Here is a 22,137-nt window from a genome sequence, read left to right on the forward strand (position 1 = left end):
CTGACTACAACCTACCCACTGTTGAATTTATCGATTCGATAATTTCAGCTAAGATACCAAACATAGATGAAGATCCAGAACTGTATTCTCTTGTGAGTGAATTCATGATTCATGGTACATATGGTGCTGGAAATATCAATTGTCCTTGTATGGTCGACAAAAAGTGCTCGAAAAACTTTCCAAAGCAATTCTGTAATCATACGTCTGTTGATCAGAATGGTTTTCCATTATATAGGAGAAGAAATGATGGTCATTTTGTTGAAAAATCAGGTGTGAAGTTGGATAATAGAAATGTTGTCCCTTACAACAAATATCTATTGAAAAGATATCAAGCACATATTAATGTTGAATGGTACAATCAGGGTTCTTCTATAAAGTATTTATTTAAATACATAAACAAGGGACCTGATAGAGCTACAGTTGGCATTGTACGAAGCAATAACGATTGTGATACTATTGATGCGGTTGATGAAATAAATGAGTACTACGACTGTAGATATTTATTTGCATGTGAAGCATCATGGCGAATTTTTAAATATGATATTCATTACAGATATCCTTCTGTTGTTAGACTGCCTTTTCATATTCCTGGTCAACAACAAATTATATATGGGGAAGACGATGTTCGGGACAAACCTTCTGTTGCTTCTTCAATGTTCACAGCTTGGATGGAGTGTAATGCAGTTAATGTTGATGCACGGAAACTTACGTATGTTGAATTTCCTACAAAGTTTGTTTGGCAACGTGGTGATAAGATTTGGAAGCCACGAAAAGTAGGAAAGTGCATTGGTAGAATTCATTCGGTTTCACCTAATCTAGGTGAAGCTTATTTTTTAAGGATACTATTAAATAAGGTGAAAGCTCCCAAATCATTTGAAGAAATTCGCACAGTAAATGGTGAAGAATATTCTTCTTTTAGAGATGCTTGTTATGCTCTTGGTCTATTGGATGATGACAAAGAATACATCGATGAAATCAAAGAAGCGAGTAATTATGGATCTGGTTTTTACCTACGATTCTTATTTGCTACATTGTTGATGTGTAACAGTATGTCTAAACCGGAGGTTGTTTGGGAAAACACTTGGGAATATTTGGCAGATGGAATTCTTTATAACCAACGACAGAGATTCAAATCTCCAGGTATTAAAGTTTATTATTATTATTATTTATTAAATTGTGAATTATTTATTTTTAAACATACATTAATTAATATTTTAAATATAATACAAATATTGTTAATAATATTTCAAATTAATTTGCTCTTTCTCCTACAGACTTATCACTCAATGAAGATCAACTTAAGAACTTAACTTTGTTCGAGATAGAACAAGTTTTACTTCGGAACAACTTGATTCTAAAAAGTTATAAAAACATGCCTATCCCGGATGTTGATAATGTTTCTTCTTCAAACAATCGACTTATCACCGAGGAGCTAGATTATGACATTCCCGTTATGATGATTGAGTTTGATCGTATGTTTCTTGCATTGACAAATGAGCAACATCACATTTTCCTTGATATCATGACTACAGTTAAACAAAATAAATGAGGTGTTTTCTTTGTTTATGGTTATGGTGAAACTGGTAGAACTTTCTTATGGAAGACAATATCAGCAGCTATTAGAAAAGATGGTCATATTGTTTTAAATTCATTATTATTGCCCGAAGGCAGAACATCACACTCTTGATTTATAATTCCATTTGAACTAACAGAGGATTCTGTTTGTAGAATAAATTGAGATAGTGACCTTGCTACATTATTGAGAAAAACCTCATTGATAATTTGGGATGAAGCTCCTATGGTGCATAAGCATGCATTTGAAGCTTTAGATCGAAGTTTGAAAGATGTATTCAGATCTGAAAATTCTACCAACTCAGATATTCCGTTTGGAGGGAAAGTTATTGTTTTTGGAGGAGATTTCAGACAGATGCTACCTGTTATTCCAGGTGGAAGTAGACAAAACATTGTTAATGCTTCTTTAAGTTCTTCATATTTATGGCAACACATAAAGATCCATAAATTAACTAAAAACATGAGACTAACTGTTTGAAAGGATCAATCTGATATAGAAAAAATCAAAGATTTTGCAAAATGGATGTTGGATATAGGAGAAGGCAAACTTGGTGGTATCAATGATGGAGAAACGGTTATTGATATTCCCGATGATATTCTTATTAATGATCCACATGATCCCATAGGTTCATTAATCGACTTCGTATATCCATCAATTTTGGAAAAGTACAACAATACAAGCTATTTTCAAGAAAGACTAATACTTGCTTCAAAAAATTAAGTGGTTCAGGAAATAAACGATCGTTTGCTATCGAACTTTCCAGGAGATGAGGTTGAATATTTAAGTTCAGATAGTATATGCCAATCTGAATTTTTCCATGATCAGTTTGATGCAAATTTATATTCACCTGATGTTTTAAATGGTGTGAAAGTATCAGGTTTACCAAACCATAAGTTAGTTTTAAAAACTAGTGTTCCCGTTATCTTGTTGAGAAATATTGATCAGAAAAATGGATTGTGTAATGGGACAAGACTCCAGGTGATATCATTGGGAAAACGTATTATTGAGGCACGTATCATATCTGGAACTAATGTTGGAAACCAAATTTTTATTCCAAGAATATCATTAACTCCATCAGAAAAGAAAATTCTCTTCAAATTTCGAAGAAGACAGTTTCCATTGGTTGTATGTTTTGCAATGACCATTAATAAGAGTCAGGGACAGTCGTTATCGAAGATTGGTTTGTTTCTCAAACATCATATCTTTTTGCATGCCCAATTGTATGTTGTCTTATCTAGAGTTCAAAGCAAGGAATGATTAAAATTGTTAATTTTAGATAAAGATGGTAGTCTCACAAATAAAACTTCTAATATCGTTTATAAGGAAGTTTTTGAGAATTTATAAGAACCGTTTTTCTACCATCTTTTATTTTGTTTTCGTGTATCACACTTCATCCATCATATTAATTAATTAATTTATAATATTTTATTGTATTTGATTTATTCATGTTAATTACATTACAACATCATAATTCTTCATTATTTCTAAAATTTGGTATCTTTTTATTTACACGATCAAAAGTATAATTATATTTCAATTTTTAAACCGTGGAGTTTTACGGGTTTAAACCTAGTGTGTGTGTGTGTGTGTCTATATATATATATATATATATATATATATATATATATATATATATATATATAAAGGATGAATTGTTCATTCTTGACTACAATTAGCTAAAATCGAAATTGCATAAAACCCATTAGCATGTTAAGCCTTTATAACATATGATAAGTTACGAACCAATTGGAATGGAAATTCGGATATTTAATATCCTGTCCTTTAAATTTGAAGATTGAATCACAAAACTTTTAAATGTTTTATTTGCTATCAAATTCAAATCATTGTTGTTTTCTCTGTTTGCTTAAATTACCTCAAACTTTTGCTTAACTTTCTTTGTAAATTAAAGTTTTCATCGTCAACGTTTATAACATTTAATAGTTTACTTATTTACTTCGTAATCGTCAATTTATAAAAAGTAAAAAAAACAACCGAGTATCCGGTACTGGAATCGGAACCGGGACTGGTTCTAAAATATGAAAAACTGGTGTAACCGGTTCCAATTTCGGTTCCTACATTCCAAGAACCGCCAGTTCCGGTTTCGGTTCCGGTTCCGGGTCCAGACAAATAAGGGGTACCCGTTTATGCTCACCCCTAATCGTGCATCTAAAGGTAAGTTGGATAATATTTTAATTTTAGTTGTGATAGGTATTTAATTAACTAAGTTTTTTTGTATTTGTAGAGCAAGTTTGATTTGGATAAGGTTAACCTAGATCCCGAGCGTGCTCAGTTGTTGCAGAACATTGATGCGGCTTTACAAAGAATTTATAAATGCCGGAAAAATAAAACACATACTTATTTTTAGAATGTCGGGGGCTTACAAATATCCCAAGGGCACTAGCCAACCCCCCTCCCCCTGAAGGGTATGCCACGTGAATATTAGGCGCAAGTAGTTGAACATTTTCAAATACCCGAATTTTTAAAACGTTCTGCATCAAACAAATGAGTATGTGCACAACAACAAGTTGTAAATATAAGGGGATCGTGCTTGTATAGCAATGTTTGTTTCAAAGAAGTAAGTTATGATATATTTAACTATTTATTTAAATTATGATTAATCTAATTTTTAATGTTAAATAGGACATCACTCGAATCGAAGCATTTCGTAAGGCTAATACTGATCGTCAAGGAGTATTTAGTAGTCTTGCAGTCGAGCAACAATACGTAAATGCTTAATTTGTATTTTCATATAAGTGTTTATATCGTCAAGGGGTATTTAGTAACCTAATTTTTATGATGTTTATCATTTTTTGAAAATACAGAATGCTTTACTCCATGAATTCAGTCAACAAACTTAAACTTCTTCTAAAGCCAACGGTTTAACACCAAAGGATACACAAAATTGTTTTGAAAGAATATTGGGTGTTCGATGATGCCATATCAGAGAGATTAGATGCAAACCTTCTATGGTTGTGTCGATGTACGATCAGGAACAACCACTGACATAACCACCGCCACAATCGCAGGTAACAAGGCTATTTAATTTTGGTAATTGTTTCAAATATTGATAATTGTTAGTTTAGTAATAGTTTCAAATGTTTGTAATTGCTAGTTTGGTAATAGTTTATATGTTCGTAATTGTTAGTTTGGTTATAGTTTGATATATTTGTATTTTGTAGTTTGGTAATTGTTAGTTTATGAAAGTAAAATGCTATAATGGAAAAATGGAAAAAAAAATTACAATGCTATAATGTGTTATATGCAATGCTTTACTCCATGAATTCAGTCAACAAACTTAAACTTCTTCTAAAGCCAACGGTTTAACACCAAAGGATACACAAAATTGTTTTGAAAGAATATTGGGTGTTCGATGATGCCATATCAGAGAGATCAGATGCAAACCTTTTATGGTTGTGTCGATGTACGATCAGGAACAACCACTGACATAACCACCGCCACAATCGCAGGTAACAAGGCTATTTAATTTTGGTAATTGTTTCAAATGTTGGTAATTGTTAGTTTAGTAATAGTTTCAAATGCTTATAATTGCTAGTTTGGTAATAGTTTATATGTTCGTAATTGTTAGTTTGGTTATAGTTTGATATATTGGTATTTTATAGTTTGGTAATTGTTAGTTTATGAAAGTAAAATGCTATAATGGAAAAATGGAAAAAAAAAAATTTACAATGCTATAATGTGTTATATGCAATATGTGTAGTTTGGTAATTGTTAGTTATAGTACAATGTTATAATGTGTTATATGCAATATGTGTAGTTAGTAATTGTTAGTGTATGAAAGTACAATGCTATAATGGTATTTTGTAGTTTGGTAATTGCTAGTTATAGTATACTAATATAATGTGTTATATGCAATATGTGTAATTTGGTAATTGTTAGTTTATGAAAGTATAATGCTATATTGATATTTTGTAATTTGATAATTGTTAGTTATAGTACAATGTTATATTTTGTACTTTGCTTGTATGTGGAATGTATATTTTGCATATAGAATGTAATAATGTTGGTTTAACTTATAAGACTATGTTGTTTTCTTTGTAGTTGGACATGCTTCAAACAATGTTAAAAGATTTAGTATGTAGTGCCGCACTTGAAGATTGGTTTTGTTCGTTGCCACAGCGAAATGAAACCGGAGGAAACGATGAGAGTGATGACGACGAGTAGCTAATTGTAAGATTTTTGTTATGTTTTGTTTGTGTAAGTATTTTAGACTAGTATTTTGGATATTTGCATTATGCTAAATTGGATGATTATTTTGAACGGATGTTGGATTAATATTTTGGAATAGAATGATGTAGGATTAGATTAATTAATATCATAGCAGTTTTAATACTTTTTATACAGTTTTTTTCAATTTTAATGTGAAAAAAAAAACCTCAATACCGGCGACGCCTTTAATGGCGACAAATGGTTATTAGTGGTGACAGATCTTTAGCGGCGAGAGCTCGCATTAGTGGTGACATTTGGAGTATTGGCGACAAAGCATTAGCTGCGGACTTTTAGCAACAACGCGTCCCTACTAATAGTATTAGCTGCGACAAGCGCTAGCGTATATAATACATGTGTACTGTATATGGTCAATTTGATATAACTAACATGCATAAAAGATTACTTTATGGTTTTATTAAAGTATTGATGTATCGTTTATGGTCAATTTGATGGCTCCATTGGTCTCAAAACGATTGACATGTGCTTCTTCACATCATATGTATTCATGTGAACTCTTGGGCCAACCACAAACCTAGATATGGTGATATTGCATCATTATGTTTCATGTATGGGCAAATCTTCCCAAGCTTTCCTATTATGTTTGTTTGTATTGTTATGTTCTACGCTTGATATATGAATATAATAAGCAATTAACCATGTGTCGTGATATTAATTAAGAACATGCAAACCATAAAGAGATCATTCAATTCACCTAATTAATTGTTTCACTATAAGCATGATGGAGCTTTTTTTCATGTCCTTCTTGTCTTTCCTTCTTGTAACAAACACTACTCATATCAAATATCTCATTTAACAGTTTATCTCTATAACAATTTTCACATTCAATATATCTATGAAAAAATTGTAATCATAAGATGTCACCTATTATAATTACTTTTTTCCTTCTAAAAACAAAATTGATATAAAGGTAAAACTTTTAGGTTGCATAGAGATAGAAGAGTGGCCCATTCGAACCCTACTCCACTACAATCATTGGTAGTTCTTGGATTTCACATGCCCGTTCAACATATCCTTACATTCCGGCGGTACCACCTTCTATCACCTCACCAATAATTTTTTTTTTCTTGATTGTTTTTTATAGAAAGCAAATCCATAAACTTATATATGTTCTTTAACCGGCATGTTTGATAAAAATAATAATACTAATGTGTAAGTGCAAACTATTGTGGTTTTTAAATATTAATAAATACAAACAACTTAATTAAATAGTTCAATGCATTCACTTCCTCCAAAAAAAGGTCAAACTTACTCATCATAAAAATCAAGGATAGTAACTTAATTCTCCATTCCTTGAAATGAGTTTTAATTGGACTTGTACTGTAAAACACTAAGGTGTTGTTTGTTTTTTCGAAACGAAAATATCTGAAGTCTGCAGACCATCTCTGCAACCCTCTATAGCAGAAGAGGTGGACCAAACGACTGCAACATGTAATAAAAAAATTTGTTTTTTTAACATCTGCATACTGTTACAATAAGTTAAAGTAATATGTGAAAATGTTTAAAACAGATGGTCTAATGTTACGCCACACAGTACACGCGCAACAGTTTTTAAGTTAAAAGTCTTCTGAAAAACAAACAGCTACGAATGACAAGTACTGCGCTTGTGCTATGCGGTGCATCAATAAATGATCAGAAGTGTTTTTTTTTTTAAAACAAACATCTAAAACAAGTTCTACCATAAGGACTTGTACTTACTTTCTTCTCCATTCTCTCATAAGTAACCATAAATAGAGGTACCACCATACCTAGGGTATCATAACACGAATGGCAAAAAAAACAAATATTATATATATTGGGTTATTTTTGTATTTATTGGTTTAATGGGTTTTCTTTTATGGGATACATAGAAACCTCCATTCTGTCATAAGTAAACAAATATGTACTATTATGCAAAAGTTTTTTGTCTTTTATGATGCAAATGTCGTTATCCTTGCATCCAACGAGATCCGGTTGTTTCAGGCTTTTTTGGACTGGGCCGAGGGAGGCTTGGATCAGGCCTTGACATAAGTGGTTTGGTCCGTAATGACCTGTCAAATGTTTTAGAAGCGGACAGACCCATTTGTCTTTGTTTAATCTCGTTTTTATTTGCATATTTCTTTTTATTCTATTTGTATTGTGTTTTGAGTATTTTTTTTTCTCTAACTCTATTTTCATTGTAACTACTAATTTATTATAGATAGCATATAACAGATTTTTTATATATAACTATCTATTTTGTTTGTTTGTTTATAGTTTTTAGGTATTTCGTTGTAAATTTATAGTAATAAACTTAAACAGGGCATTACTTTATTTTTTTTGTAAGGGACAATTTTTATGAATTAGTAATGTAATTTTTCATTTTTTATAAATCATGATGCTATACTTTATCAATAATGTTTACAAATCAATAACATCTACTTTTAAAAAAGGGACTACTTTAACCTCCCCAAATGATTTGTCTTGGATAAGCCCTCGAACTTAAAATAACTAGGTTATAAACCGAATCTTGAACTATTTTAGAAGGTGTAACATCTGCAATTTGGAGCTAAGTTGTTTTACCTTTATATGTGAAAATTTCAGCAAATAAGATTGAATTAGATATTAAATTAATAAATGAGATATCAAAGAATAAACTTCCAAAAAAAAATAGATAAAAGATGTATCTGGTGATAAAATTTAAGGATTTGTATTAATTAGGATAGTTAAATATCCTTTAGTACATATTGATTATGATGTGTTGGTATGTAGTGTAATTCCAATAGCAAATAAGTTGGTTTCATGGGTTATCTTGAGTTTTGGGCTAACTTGTTTGATTAGGTCAAATGGGTGATTTGAGATATAAAGGTTCATTAACCTATTCTATTATGGACCACAAATGTTAAGAAAATCATATCTAGGGTACAATTTGGAAATAGACTTAGGTTAGAGATTAGTCTTTTACAAATGAAACTTTCGAAGACTTATATATTTATGCTCATATTTATGCTCTTATTCATTTGGGCGATCTAGATGATAGAAAATAGGAGAGCACTTCAATTTAAATGGACAAATCCATATTAAAATATTTATGATGATTTCATTCAAGTTCCAGCTTCCAATTCATTTATTCATTTCGTGAAACACTTAATGTAATCTATTTGCTCCTTAAATATTTGATTTGTGTTCTAGCTATGGTGGATCATGTAACTGTTCCATCTAATTTAATTTTGTAGAAGTAATTAGCAATTCATGTGGTTTGGGTATGTATTATATTGTTTCATATCCATTCAATTAAAGTAAATCCATAGAATTTGGTTAATTATGAAGTTATGAGCTTTTAATGAAGTTTTGAGTTTCTACAATGGTGGATCGCACTTTGATCCATATAAAATTGAAACTGATGGTGTAATGATTGGTTTCATATGGATTTGTTATTGCTAAGTGTTTTATGTCGAATTCATTGATGAAAGTCTGAAACCCATTACTATGGTAATTTTTTGATTTTTAAAGTTTATGATTTTGAAGATGATGTTTATCTTTCTAATTGATGGGGCATTCTTCTTAATGATGCTAACTAGTATGGAATTAGATGATCATACACTCTTATATATATATATATATATATATATATATATATATATATATATATATATATATATATATATATATATATATATTAGTCATTATAATTCTAATTAGAGAGCTTAAATTGAAGTTGGTTAAACTAATTAGATTTTTTTTAAGTTTTTGTTTGTAACTGTGTTGCAAGCCCAAAAATAGACCGTAATTACGAATGAATGACATTATAGAATGCCAGCCGTAATTGTGAATGGTAGTCCTTAAGATGTGTTGGGCAACAAGGTTTGCTTCAACTTTTTTTGTCCGGCAAGGTAACTCCTCAAGCGTACCGAGCTTTAGTGATGTGGATTGGGCAAACCCACACACCTCGTCTTTCCTCTTATTCGCCAACTTTGGTTCGAGAGAGACTCCAACCCTCAACAATCCTGGAAGAAACCCCAAAGGGGGAAAACTCTCGGGTATCCTCACCGGTTGTGATGGGTCAACGGATGTAACTTCGCATTTTTTATGTAAGTCTTGAAGTGGAAGCCTTTATTTGTGAATGTGTTATTTTCTATTTCATATGCATGCTTCAGTTAACTTGTAATATCTTGATTTGGGTTAAAATAAAATTTCCATCGAATAATAATTAAAGAAATCAGTAAATGAATAAAATAATACAAAATAAAGATAAACTAAAAAATATGAGTTAAAATAATAACCATATCGAATATTTAAGTTTGAAAATTCATCTAGAATAAAAGTAAATAGAAATTATAAAAGGACTAGAAGTGAAAACTATGAGAATCTTGTAATAACTTGTTGACTTAGCCTCAACTTAAATGTTATAATATTGATGAAGTGGGGAAAAATTCTTAAATATGGAACTTTCAACAAAATACTTGGCACATGGTGTTTATTTTGCCAAATTAAAACAATTTAGATAAAAAAAACTTGGGTAAATCCCACTAGCTCTTATCTCCCCCCTCACCGCATTCTCTAACAATCAATCTTAAGGGCTCGGGGAGGAGGAAATGGTGATCTCAAGCAATTTAGGAGCAATCTAGAGATGAGGTTTGAAGATTGATAAGAAGATTGAAGATAGAGTTCTTTACTATGCCCATTCATGTTTAAACTTTTCATTTCTTACTCAAATTTTGAATCAGGGATTGGTGTTTTCACCAAATTTGATTTTCCTAACACATGGATGTTTTTTTAGTTGATTCAAGTGCTTAATGCATGATCTATAACACCATGAGGTTATCATTTGCTCAATAGATGGTTGAATCTCTCCTCCAATGATGGATTTGGGTTCATTCATGCCCTAACGTCATGAAAACGTAGTACCATTGAATTTATGATGTGTACCTTGTGTTCTAGACATGATTTTGATCATATTTAATATATTATATGGAAATTTTATGCTCATATCCCAATGTGGAACTCAAAATCATGATCTATGGTGAATTAGGGTTATTATTTGGAATTGGACATTCCAAAGTGGATGGTTATGGATTTGAGTTCAAGTAACTATGATGGAGTAAGTTGATCCTATGGAACTCATATAAATCTATTTGAATTATGGTTTTGGTCTATAAAATATGGGACTCCATAAATCCAAGGTGATTCTAAGGAGCATAGTTGAAATTTGAGTGTACTCTGAATTAAGGAATGGGAATGGGTCATTCCAGTAATGAAAATAAAGAAATACACTTAGTTGGAATGATGTAAAATCATTGATTGAGTTTCCTAATAAGTTATATGACTTTTATTTAAATATTGGATTGCTCATATTGGTTTATGATGGACATTACTGAAATTGATGTTATAACCCCTCTTAGTGAGATTTTGAGCATTTTATAGGCTTTGGGGGTGTTTTAAAGGACTCAATGTATCAGTTCATGAGTATGATAAAGTCCTTATTACATGTTAGACAAGCGAGTAGTCCTTTAAAGTTAGTACAAGTTTATATACAAAAGACCTAATGCAAGTAGGCAAAGTACAATGGCTTGATAGTAATTTTTTTGCATATTTTGGGTGTGTGCAGCGGACTTACGGCCTGTGGGAAAATTTCTTCACAAAAACACATAGGTCATTCGTTATTTTATCTACTCAATGCCACATTTTCATAACATTTGTGTTTGAGGTCAGATTTGCTTCCCGTCACCTCCATTCATCCTTATATGATGAATACTAGCTAGAAAATGATGTATTTAACCTAGGATATGGTGTGACCTTGTAGGGGTATTTTGATATTTTATTAACATTTGTTTGAATTCATTAGGTGGCTATTGATTTTTATTCCTTTTGAAGAATATAAGGTGTCATTCCTAAACCTTTTAAGGTAAGTTTATCGAGAGTATGTGTCCATATGTGTTTTGACTTGATATAATAACAAATATGATACACCTTGTGTGAAATGTGTGATATTATATATTATTTGTGTTAGTATGAAAACTTGTTTTGGAAAGCATGTTACTCATTTGAGAAACTTGTTGATTTAAAAACTATTTTGCATCCTATTTGTGTGTGCATTTAGCGTGAGAGATCGTGGTTGTCACACATGATAGCCATGCATGATTTAACAATGTTGAAATGAGTATATTTCCAGATAATCATCACTATAGACATGTCAAGGTTTGCTACCCGTTAGTTGTCATTTTATGCATATATTATATTAATTTTTAGTATTGGTTTGCATCATATTTTATGTATATGTGCCTATATTAGTTTTGAATAATGGTCAGCTCATGTATTTCACCAAAATATCATATTGCTCATGTTTTGATGTCTATTTCAAGTAATTTAAAGTGGATCGGTATTTTGAACACCTTTGAGCATATATGGAGCTTAACGGGAGCCAAAACGTTGTAAAGACCAAACGCGGACCGTGTTCCACATCTAAAGGATTCCTAAATTGTTCTCAGATGCCTAAAATCTACATCCACCAAACACGACATGTGTTAGGGGTCGTCCCATGTTACCTACCCATGTTTCGGTCTTAAGGTGTGTTTTCTGATATTCGAACTTTTTGGGGGGGATTTTCATACTTCGTCCACCAAACACGGCCCATGTTTGGTTCCCGTGTTCTGAAAAATGCAGAAAATAGATTTGTACTTCATTAAACTAAGCCATGTGAAATTTTTGTGAGGGACGCGTGCCAAACCTTGATGTGGCGCATGAAGCATGTATTTTCCCAAAATCCTTATCAGATGCTATTATCTTGCTTATAAATATGCCCATCACTTCTAGATTAACTAGAGACTTGCAGAGGACCTTTTCAAACAATTTTTTTTATGTATGCCCTTTTATGGTGATTTACGAAGATTTAAAGATTGTAGATCGACTGCTTCAATTAGTTTAGTAATATTTTATTTTTTAGACTTATTTTTAGCGTTTTAGACTACTTTTAACCATATCTAGCTAAAATCCCTAATTTTTTATTTTGTAAAGACTCATAATTTTATGTGATTAATCATCATATTTAGTTTCTAGTTTGTGTTTCTATCTAGTGGTTTCAGTTTTATGGCTCATAAATGTTTGATTTATAATTCTTTTTAGACTGATCACCTAATTTATTATTAAGTCAATTTAGTTAATTGGTTGTTAAAATTTGTAACCTTTTTAATCAACTAGTATTAAATAACAAGTATTAGATTAGTTCCATGTTGGGATTTAATTCTAATATACATTGGAAAAAATTTACACTTCCAAACTTGTGAGTAGTATTGAATATTGCTAGAATTTTCACACATATCATAATGTTGTTTTTATGACTTAATTAAGAGCTTATTGACTTAAGTTAGTAAAAAGTTAGGATTAATTGAAGAGTTTGTTTTTTTAATTAATTCGGTAAAAGGGAACTTGTTCGAACTTTTTAGTAGTTTTATTACCAGCTTAAATGCATTTTAAATAAAGGTTCTAGATTAATTGCATAATTAGAAGAGTCACATTAGAACTGAAATACGTTCTATTATTAATTCTTTTTTTAAAGTTTGCTTCACTACAAATTTTAGTTTTTAATATTAAACAAAAATCCTCTTTTTTATATATTTTATGTACTTGACTAGTAAGTGTCTAGCGCAAAGAGTCATTGAATTTTAGATTGTGTCTATATGGATCGACCTGCTTCCCTATACTATCATTTAGTGCATTCAAGCAGTGATTTTTACTTTTTTAAGCGTAAATACGTGCTTAATACTACCCATGTGCGACTCTCGTGGGATGGTTCACAAGATCCCTACTTATGAGGAGGCTACATGATGTATAAGAGTACTCTACACTAAACCCATGCCGAACAATCATTGAGAGATTGGAATTGATGAGATTAACTTGGGATTATGATAGACCCATCGTGCATTATTATTAATATCTTGATTAATTTATTCTATTTGATTTTGTTGAATCTATAAAGGCTCGTTTGTAATGTTAGCTAACCATTGTTAGCTTAATTCGAATCTATTAACTTATTTGATTATGATGAACATTGGATTTGGATTATGAGTTATTAAACCATTGACTTGAATTTATGGGTTACTAAACTCTTTTTACTTTGACTTGATTTTGATGTTGACTTTATTTTTGGTTCTTTGAACGTTTAATTGAGATTAATAATCATTGGTATTGTTTCATTAATTTTAGGGGTTTGAGTCGAGTGTAATGATTGTCATCATTGCTTTTTGAAAATGATTCAACAATAAGTATTCTCACTAAGCATTCAACTACCCAACTTATTATGACATATACTCATATCGAAGGCTCTAGAGGTAAGAATACAAGATAACAATGAAAGTTTGAATTCCACAGCTTGTGTTGTTATCTTGAATTATGTTATAATATTGTATTGTCACAAAATCATCATGTGTGAACTTTTAAACTTGTTTTGAACTATGAGACATATGTTTTTTAGCAATTAAAACTCTAAAAGTTTGTTATTTAAAAAACAAATATTTTTTAAAAGGTTATTTTAAACTAGTCTAGCGATGGGTGTTTCATAAGCATCATCCTTTGATGATCCATGTAGGTCTCTTAAGAGTGAGGGATATGCTTTGTGAGCTATAGAAGAATTCTATTTTGAGAGTTTATTCTAATTCATGCATTGCATATTATATTAAATATTTATCTTTCTCGTTGAATATGAATTTTGAAGTTAGTAACAATATACTTTACAACGTACAATACTTTCCCCAGGTGGAAAGGTTTGAACTTCATTGAACTATTTTGAAGAAAAAGGGGATTAAGACTTACTATATATAACTTGTGTTGTTTAATATACTTCCATTTTTGTCTAATCTTGAGATTTAGTCACTAGTTTTCTTAAGCCTAAAACACTACGTGCTCATGTTAGTAGCGGTTGTTTAGTGGTTTACTGAAGATCAAGGAGGTTTGAGGATATTTAATAGATTATTAGATGTTATGTTTAAAATAGTTTTACATTATCATATTGTCTCTTGTATTGATTGTTTTACCGTCATATATTCTTTTGGCACACATTTTTTGTTACTGAAATACTTTGATGATTTCGGATAATTTTCGTTAAAATTTTACTTTTAAATGGTTGTCAAACTATTTTTAAGACTATTTTATACTAGTTCATATAAAGGTCGTTTCAATTGGTATATTTAGGTTGTTATGGTTCCTAAATAGGTATGGACATTAAGGAATATAGTGTTTCTAGCACACCTTTGGGAGTGGTTAAGAAAATTAAACTTTCATGGATACGAAAGAGTCTTAAGGGAACTAGATTCATCATCGAAATGAGGAGTTGGTGATACTTTTTATAAGTTTTTTAATAAAAAATATGAGGGCTATATTTAGAACATGTCCACCTAGGATGTGTTTGAGAAGATACATGGATATCATTGACAATCAAACAACGAGTGAAATACCTATTATCCTTATTATCCTTGAGGTAGATTACTTTAGGGAAGGATATGTAACTATATTAGTATTTAATATGATACCGAAAAGCTTCTTGAAAGTTTTACAACCCTTTTACATGCATGTTTTGTCAAGCCGTACGAAACCTATATAATAGGGAATGTTGATTTATGCATGACCTTGTCGAGAGTTTTTTTTGGGTGACTTGGAAAGTCTTTCGTATGTTCATATAGAGATTTTCTACTCGTATGAAGGTCCATTTTAAGGTAAGATTGATGGGAATTAGATGATCCAAAACCAGTTTAAGAATCAAGCACATTGGAAAATTCCAAATTCCTTGTTTCTTGAACACTAGATCTTACAGACAACCACTTAGGCAAGGAACTCTTGTATTAAATAAAACCATTTATTTAATTATTTAATACTCTCTTATTTAATTTGATTTGATTTAATAAATAGTAAATAACCAATTTGTATATTTATTTATTTAGTTGGTAAATAATAATTTATCGAATAAATATATTATATGTTTCCACATCTTTTCTTTAGCTCTTGATGTGAACAGCAATATAGAAAGTTGTTTGTATTTTACACATTATATCCAACAGACTTTCATTTGTTCAAAGGAAAAAAAATAACTATAATATAAATACATGGATAAACGTCTACCAACACGTCACTACCAACAATCGTATATATGAGTGTTTATTTTCACAACACCTCCATTAACTTTTTGGCTTGATCTTTGTTTGTAATTATATCATTAAACATGAGACATGTATTGTAACATCCCAAAAATACGGATAAAATTTTTCATTTATAAATCATCCAATTCATACATCAAGTGTTCCAAAAACCAATCATGAGAAAAATGCATCTCAACATCACAGTACAACAATGGTCATCAATGCGGAAAAATCATAGGGGAATGTTGTGCAGTCAAGCAGGATCCTTCCCTTTTAGAACTCCTGAAAATGTTGAACCATAAAACTGTAAGCACACAAAGCTTAGTGAGTTCCACAAAATACTATATACCATACAATGGGTCGATCCCAGCATATAAATGGGCTCAGCCCAACATACAACGGGCCCATCCCAACATACAAACGGGCCTAAAGCAACATACCAACGGGCCCAACCAATATACAAATGGATCCAACCCAACGTACAAATGGGCCCAGACCAACATACCAATGCAAGAGTCACAATGTCCCCAAACCACAACCACATCCCAGATCTATGAGATATAATGTTCTTGGGACTCATTATGTCTTCACAAATGAGGCAAAATATGGCATACAATCTAGATTCAAGAAGCATACAACAAAAAGGTAAGAGTTTGAGGACTTACAAGAAGTCCAAAAGTTGCACACAAGGATGATGAGGGATTTCTTGGAGAAGCTAACCACCAAAACTTATTCGTCTTCCTTTAAAACCACAAAAAAACTTGGAAAAATGAGCTCAAAATCTCCAAAAGGGCTAGGGTTTAGCCAAAGGGTCGTTTGGAGGTGATAGAGGCTGAGGGCGGAGGAAACCTTAGCCATCACTTCCTTTAAATAGGCCCAAAGCCCAAAAAAATTAGGGTTTTGTTTTCATATGGTTGCCATGTCATGGCCTCATACTTTCCATGTCGTGGGGCACAAAGATTGATCCACGAACGTTCTTGGCCATGCCACGTCGTGGGGACACCTTTCCCACGTCGTGGCCAATAAAATCTTTAAAAAAATTATAATAAACTTATAATATATTATACCTAGAATTTTGGATGTTACATATGTTTTAATCATTCTTACACAGGTGAAATGCATGTGTATGTTCATACATGTGGTGATTACAAATATATATGTTCTCAAATATTTTTTATATCAAACGATATCATGCAACAAAAAATCTTTATATTTTGTTTCATAATCCCTAATACTTTTAATATATGGATCAAGCATCATCTTTGGAATATCATTAATATACTCTTACCCAATTCAATAATTTACTTAAAGAAATATATTTTTATATATAATAAGTAGGTTTGGGTTGGTTCGGAACCAATAAACCAAAAAAACAAACCATATTGAAAGCGATTTTAGACCAAACCAAATTTCAAACTCTGTTTCTTGTTTCTTTTCAGACCAAACCGAATTGCGAATTTTGTTTATGGTTTGGGTTTTAATCTAATGATGTTTAGACCAAACCAAACCAAACTAATATATATATATATATATATATATATATATATATATATATATATATATATATATATATATATATATATATATATATGCATTTTAAAGACTGAATTAAGATGTTAAAATATTAAAATATATCTCCAATTTGAAAATCCCAAAGGCCAAAGACAAAAGAAATCCCAAAAAAACAAATTTTCCATATGTTTTGCTATTTTCTTTCGTTCTCATTTCGTCTTCTGAAGTTTCAATCAAGCAAAAGTCTAAGGAACTGAAGTTCAGTTGCCAACTACAACGGGGGTTTGTTGTTATCCCTTCTCCCACGACCCACATATCAAAAGTCTTCACTCTGTTAAACTTTTTGTTTTCGCTTTAGGTAATTAGTGCGTAAGAGATTTAACTATAATTTCTACTATAACTCTCAAGTAAAACATGTATCATACGTAAATGTCTAGGGAACCACTCTAAGTGTACTTTTTAGTTGATCAAGTTTTCTTTACTCAACGAACATGTTTTGTGATTATAGAACTAATAAAGAGTACACTTAATTTTGTTATGGTTCTTGATCTGCAAAATGTTTTTAGCTTTGATCTATGCTTCATGCTTTGTATTTTGACTTATACAATGCACTATGTTGTAGTGAACGATTCTAAGTCAAAGTTAGATACATAATTGACTGAGGATATCACAGAAGCTAATGTATATTTTCTAACTGTAAGTGACGATTTCATTGTTTTGGGTTAATAGGATGGTGGAAGAAGAGAAGTGATTTGTTTCCCATCCTATTGATTGTTGCTTGTGATGTGTTAGTTATTCATATATCTTGTGGCATCTAAATCTACCTTTAGTAATGGAGGAAGGGTACTTGATCAATTTAGGAGTTCTTCAACTCCTAAAATTATGCAAGCATTAATATGTTGTAAAGATTGAATCGCCTCAAGTCATGCGACAAATATGGAAGAAAACGTGGAATATTTTGAGAAATTTAAAGAGAATGGTACTTGATGAATTTAGTAGTTCTATAAATGTTTTTATACATTGTTTGTTTACTTGTGTTTGATGCACTTTTATTTTATGTATGGACTGTTAAATTTTCTGTTGTAGATATCCGACAATCAATGATGGAAATAACAAATATTAATGTTAAAATAGAGGAAATTTTGGCAAGGCAAACAAGTTTGGAACTATGCATTTAATGTTTGAGAGTTTAATTTTTTGTTGGGAACTTTATATTTTATGTTGAAATTTTTTATTTCTATGTTTGGAACTTCGCATTTTATTTTTGAAAAAATTGTAAATTTGGGTTTTATTTTTAATCTTCAAATTTGGTTTTCTTGATTTTCAAACCATTTGTAATTCGGTTTTTGGTCTGATCTACGCAACCTTGAATTCGGTTTGGACAAAAAAAAAATCTCAATCCAAGGAAACCAAAAAAAACCATAAACCGAACCTGACTTTCACCCCTAATAATAAGCCTCCGGTAATATAAACTAGTGAACAGGCATTCACATTGCAGCGAGTTTATTAATCTTATATTTTTCACACAATTTATGTAATGTTCTCGTATATAAAGGTGAGATCGCATCTGAAACCATACCAAATTGACTCAGAAGCAAAAAGAACGAAACCGAATAATAAAAATTCAATGAACCCAGTACCAAACCGATTAGCATAATCCGCTTCAGGTTAGGTTATATTTTTAATTTCCTTTGCATTGGAATGAGATTAATTCTAGAACCGAACCAAACAAATCCGGAACCGAAAAACCAAAACTGCAAAATGAACATTTAAGGAACAGAGAATCGAACCAAACACCCCGGTTCCTATTGGGTTCTTTGGTTAATTTCGCACATCCCTACTCTTAAACAAAGACAACTTCTATAATTTCGCAATTATATGATAACCATTTCTATAAATTTGGTGTTAGATGAGCACTATTTAAGTGCTTCCGCTATTACAAGGAACGTTTATTCAATATCACTATTACACATTGACCATTTATGTAACTTTGCCTTACATAAGAACATTTACCTTAGGGTTCATACATGGGACCAATTATTTAAATTTGTTGTAACAAAGTAGGAGTGAACATAACCGGGTCGGATTTGAGTTAAAACCGAACCCAAACCCGTGTATTTCGGTTTTTGGATTTTAGAACCCAACGCACTCAGTTCAGACCAGGTTCGGTTTCTCGATTTCTGGGTTCAACCCATGATTTCATTGGTTTTGGGTTTAAATATAGCAAGACATGTATGTAATTTTCTTAAATATAAAGACCACTAGATAAAATATCTTTTCTCACAGAGGAACCAATTTTTGAGTTTTTTTTTCAAACATAAGGACCACTAGATAAAACATCTTTTTTACACAGAAACCATTTTTCAATTTTTGTCAAACATAAGGACCATCAAATATTCTCAAACATAGGACCACTGGATAAATCTCGATGGATCATTTCCGTTACTTTCTCAAACATCAAAACCAATACAAAACATAACTTCATACATGTCCATTCTGTAACTTTGCCAAACAAAATAAAATTTTGCAAGTACCATTTCAATAATTTTTCTAAGCATAAGCACCATAAGATTAAAAAGACAATTTTGAAAATATCTCAAACATAGGGACCAATAGACAAAAACATAACTTTATACAAGGACCATTTCTATAATTTTGTCAAACATAAACACGACTTCCTAAACGTGCTTGGTAAATAGTTATATTTGATAATAATGTCCCGACTTCCTAAATGTGTGAAAAATAGCTATATTTGATAATGTCACTGGGATTTGATTTTCAAAATTGTATGTTCTTTTGAGAAACCCCAACATCAAAAAACTGTTTGCAGTTTTATCTTTCAGAAAAATCAGACTTGAATCTTAGAAAGGATTTTAAACGATCAAATAGCATGTTCTACATTTCAATTAATTTTGCATAGTAAAATTAAAAACAACAGTATGAATGAAATATCAACTTTCATGATGAAAATGTAACCAATCCAAAAGAAAATTATAATCTGACACTTGACAACATGGAGAAATTCAAATTTCAAAGTACACAAAACCAGTAAAATACACTGTTCGTAGCCCAAATGAGCTAGTCATAGTAGTGCACAAAGTAAAATGCTGCTACTATTACAATAACAACAACAACAACAGCATACCTTTCTGCTGATATAAAAACATCAGTCTACTTTGGACCAGAAATGTCCTTAACAGCACATATCTGCTCCTCTCCCATGGCAGACATCACACTCACAACCAAATCCTTCCCCTCTCCAAATCCCTCCTTGATCTGAGTCAAAAGAGCATCATCGGTTGGCAGTTTCAGGTCATCCTTGGTGTTGCCATTTTCAGTCAACAAACTCACCTGAGATCATTTCATCATTTGTTAAAACAATGAAATCAAATCGATGATATAAAAGATTAGAAAGAAGCGTACAAATCCATCTTCAGAGATGTCAATTAGCTGGTAGTCAGTGCGGTTGACATGAGGGACCTGAAAAATTGATGCAAAAAAGGTTTTAAAAAAGAAGAAATGATGGGTGTTTAGTTGATGAAAATGGTGATTTGACAATTTACATCACAGTTATGGGAAGATGGGACGATATCTTCAAGCTTTTTTCCATTGAAGATGTCGATTGCAACAAAGTGACACTTCGCATGACCATGCTTGCCTGTCTTGGAGGTAGAAACTTCCACAACCTACACCATGTAAATCAATTTATCATAATAGAAATACAATACAACAGTTTTTCACTTGTCTCAAGAATCATCAAATTGGATTGTGATCTACAATCAAACTCAGCATCAATTTGTTTCAAATCATGAATAGTACGATTTTGACAGGTATATATAATATATGTACAAGCAACCTATGATGTGCATCTGATAAACAAAACCTGGATTATCAAATTTACGTCTAATAATTGGTCATAACCGAGGATTTATCCCCTTCCTACCACATCTAATACAACTTTTCAGTAACCTAATTGTAGAAACAGGCATCAAATCCTGAATAAAGAGATGTTTGAAACCAATCAAGATCGGAAATCGTAACAGGATTAGTCAAAATCAATAACGCGTACACAGAAAGCGATAAATAAGATTAGAATCTAGAGAGATGCGAACCTTGCAAGCTCGATTTTTGATGACAATGTAACCGCTCTTGCGGATGGTACCAGCTTGCTGAGGGTAGGTCTTGGAAGCTCCGGCGTCGGCCTTTGACTCAAACTGATGCTCTTCGTCAGACATATCTGCGGATTGAATTGGATAGAAAGAAGGTCGAATTGAAAGGAAGAGCAGATGCAAAATCAAAGCGAGAGGAGAGATAGTAGTGGGGGTGAGTATGGCGGTGGTGGTTGTTATATGTAGGGTTTAGTTTGTGTAGGGACGGGGAATGGGTGAACCGTCGATTTGGATAGATATTAGCGTTGAAAGAACGCCGAGAATGTGCGAATCGACCATTGACTTTTCCTTTTTATCCAAACTTTAAAAGCATTAGTAGTTATCAAAATAAATTAATAATCACTCACATTATTTTATTTTGATTAAAATTAGAATACAAAAATGGCCAGAAATGTCTAATGATTCTACAAAACTCGGAAGGTCAGTCATACTGTGGTATGGGTCATCAATGCAATGGAGAAGTTGTGTGTAACTCCTTTACGCCGTGGTCATGCCGAAGAAGATAGTCTCTTTCTATGCCAACGAAGAAATATGGTGTCGGTGACTGTTAGCT

The 22,137-nt window shown here is 31.6% G+C and overlaps 2 protein-coding genes across 2 annotated transcripts in view; one reads left to right on the top strand and one right to left on the bottom strand.

The window, feature by feature from the left end:
• LOC145040343 (uncharacterized) overlaps positions 1-4,431 on the top strand; it is a 31,415-nt gene extending 26,984 nt beyond the window's left edge. Inside the window, exons 8-15 of the mRNA XM_078988284.1 lie at positions 49-1,140; positions 1,275-1,472; positions 1,794-1,966; positions 2,054-2,215; positions 2,303-2,551; positions 3,816-3,836; positions 4,214-4,297; positions 4,396-4,431. Of these exons, the coding sequence (XP_078844410.1) occupies positions 49-1,140; positions 1,275-1,472; positions 1,794-1,966; positions 2,054-2,215; positions 2,303-2,551; positions 3,816-3,836; positions 4,214-4,297; positions 4,396-4,431 (2,015 nt within the window). The remainder of the gene's footprint in view (positions 1-48; positions 1,141-1,274; positions 1,473-1,793; positions 1,967-2,053; positions 2,216-2,302; positions 2,552-3,815; positions 3,837-4,213; positions 4,298-4,395) is intronic.
• A 15,924-nt stretch (positions 4,432-20,355) lies between these two features.
• Positions 20,356-21,757, bottom strand: LOC145043083 (eukaryotic translation initiation factor 5A-like). Its single transcript, XM_078991633.1, has 4 exons — positions 21,528-21,757; positions 20,979-21,101; positions 20,839-20,895; positions 20,356-20,766 (listed from the first exon to the last, which is right to left on the bottom strand). Exons 1-4 carry the CDS (start codon positions 21,648-21,650, stop codon positions 20,587-20,589), a joined length of 483 nt encoding a protein of 160 aa, XP_078847759.1. The 5' UTR covers positions 21,651-21,757; the 3' UTR covers positions 20,356-20,586.
• Positions 21,758-22,137: the final 380 nt, after the last annotated feature.

The sequence above is a fragment of the Lactuca saligna genome, chromosome 4 (assembly GCF_052625555.1).
Source record: "Lactuca saligna cultivar CGN05327 chromosome 4, ASM5262555v1, whole genome shotgun sequence".
NCBI lineage: Eukaryota > Viridiplantae > Streptophyta > Magnoliopsida > Asterales > Asteraceae > Lactuca > Lactuca saligna.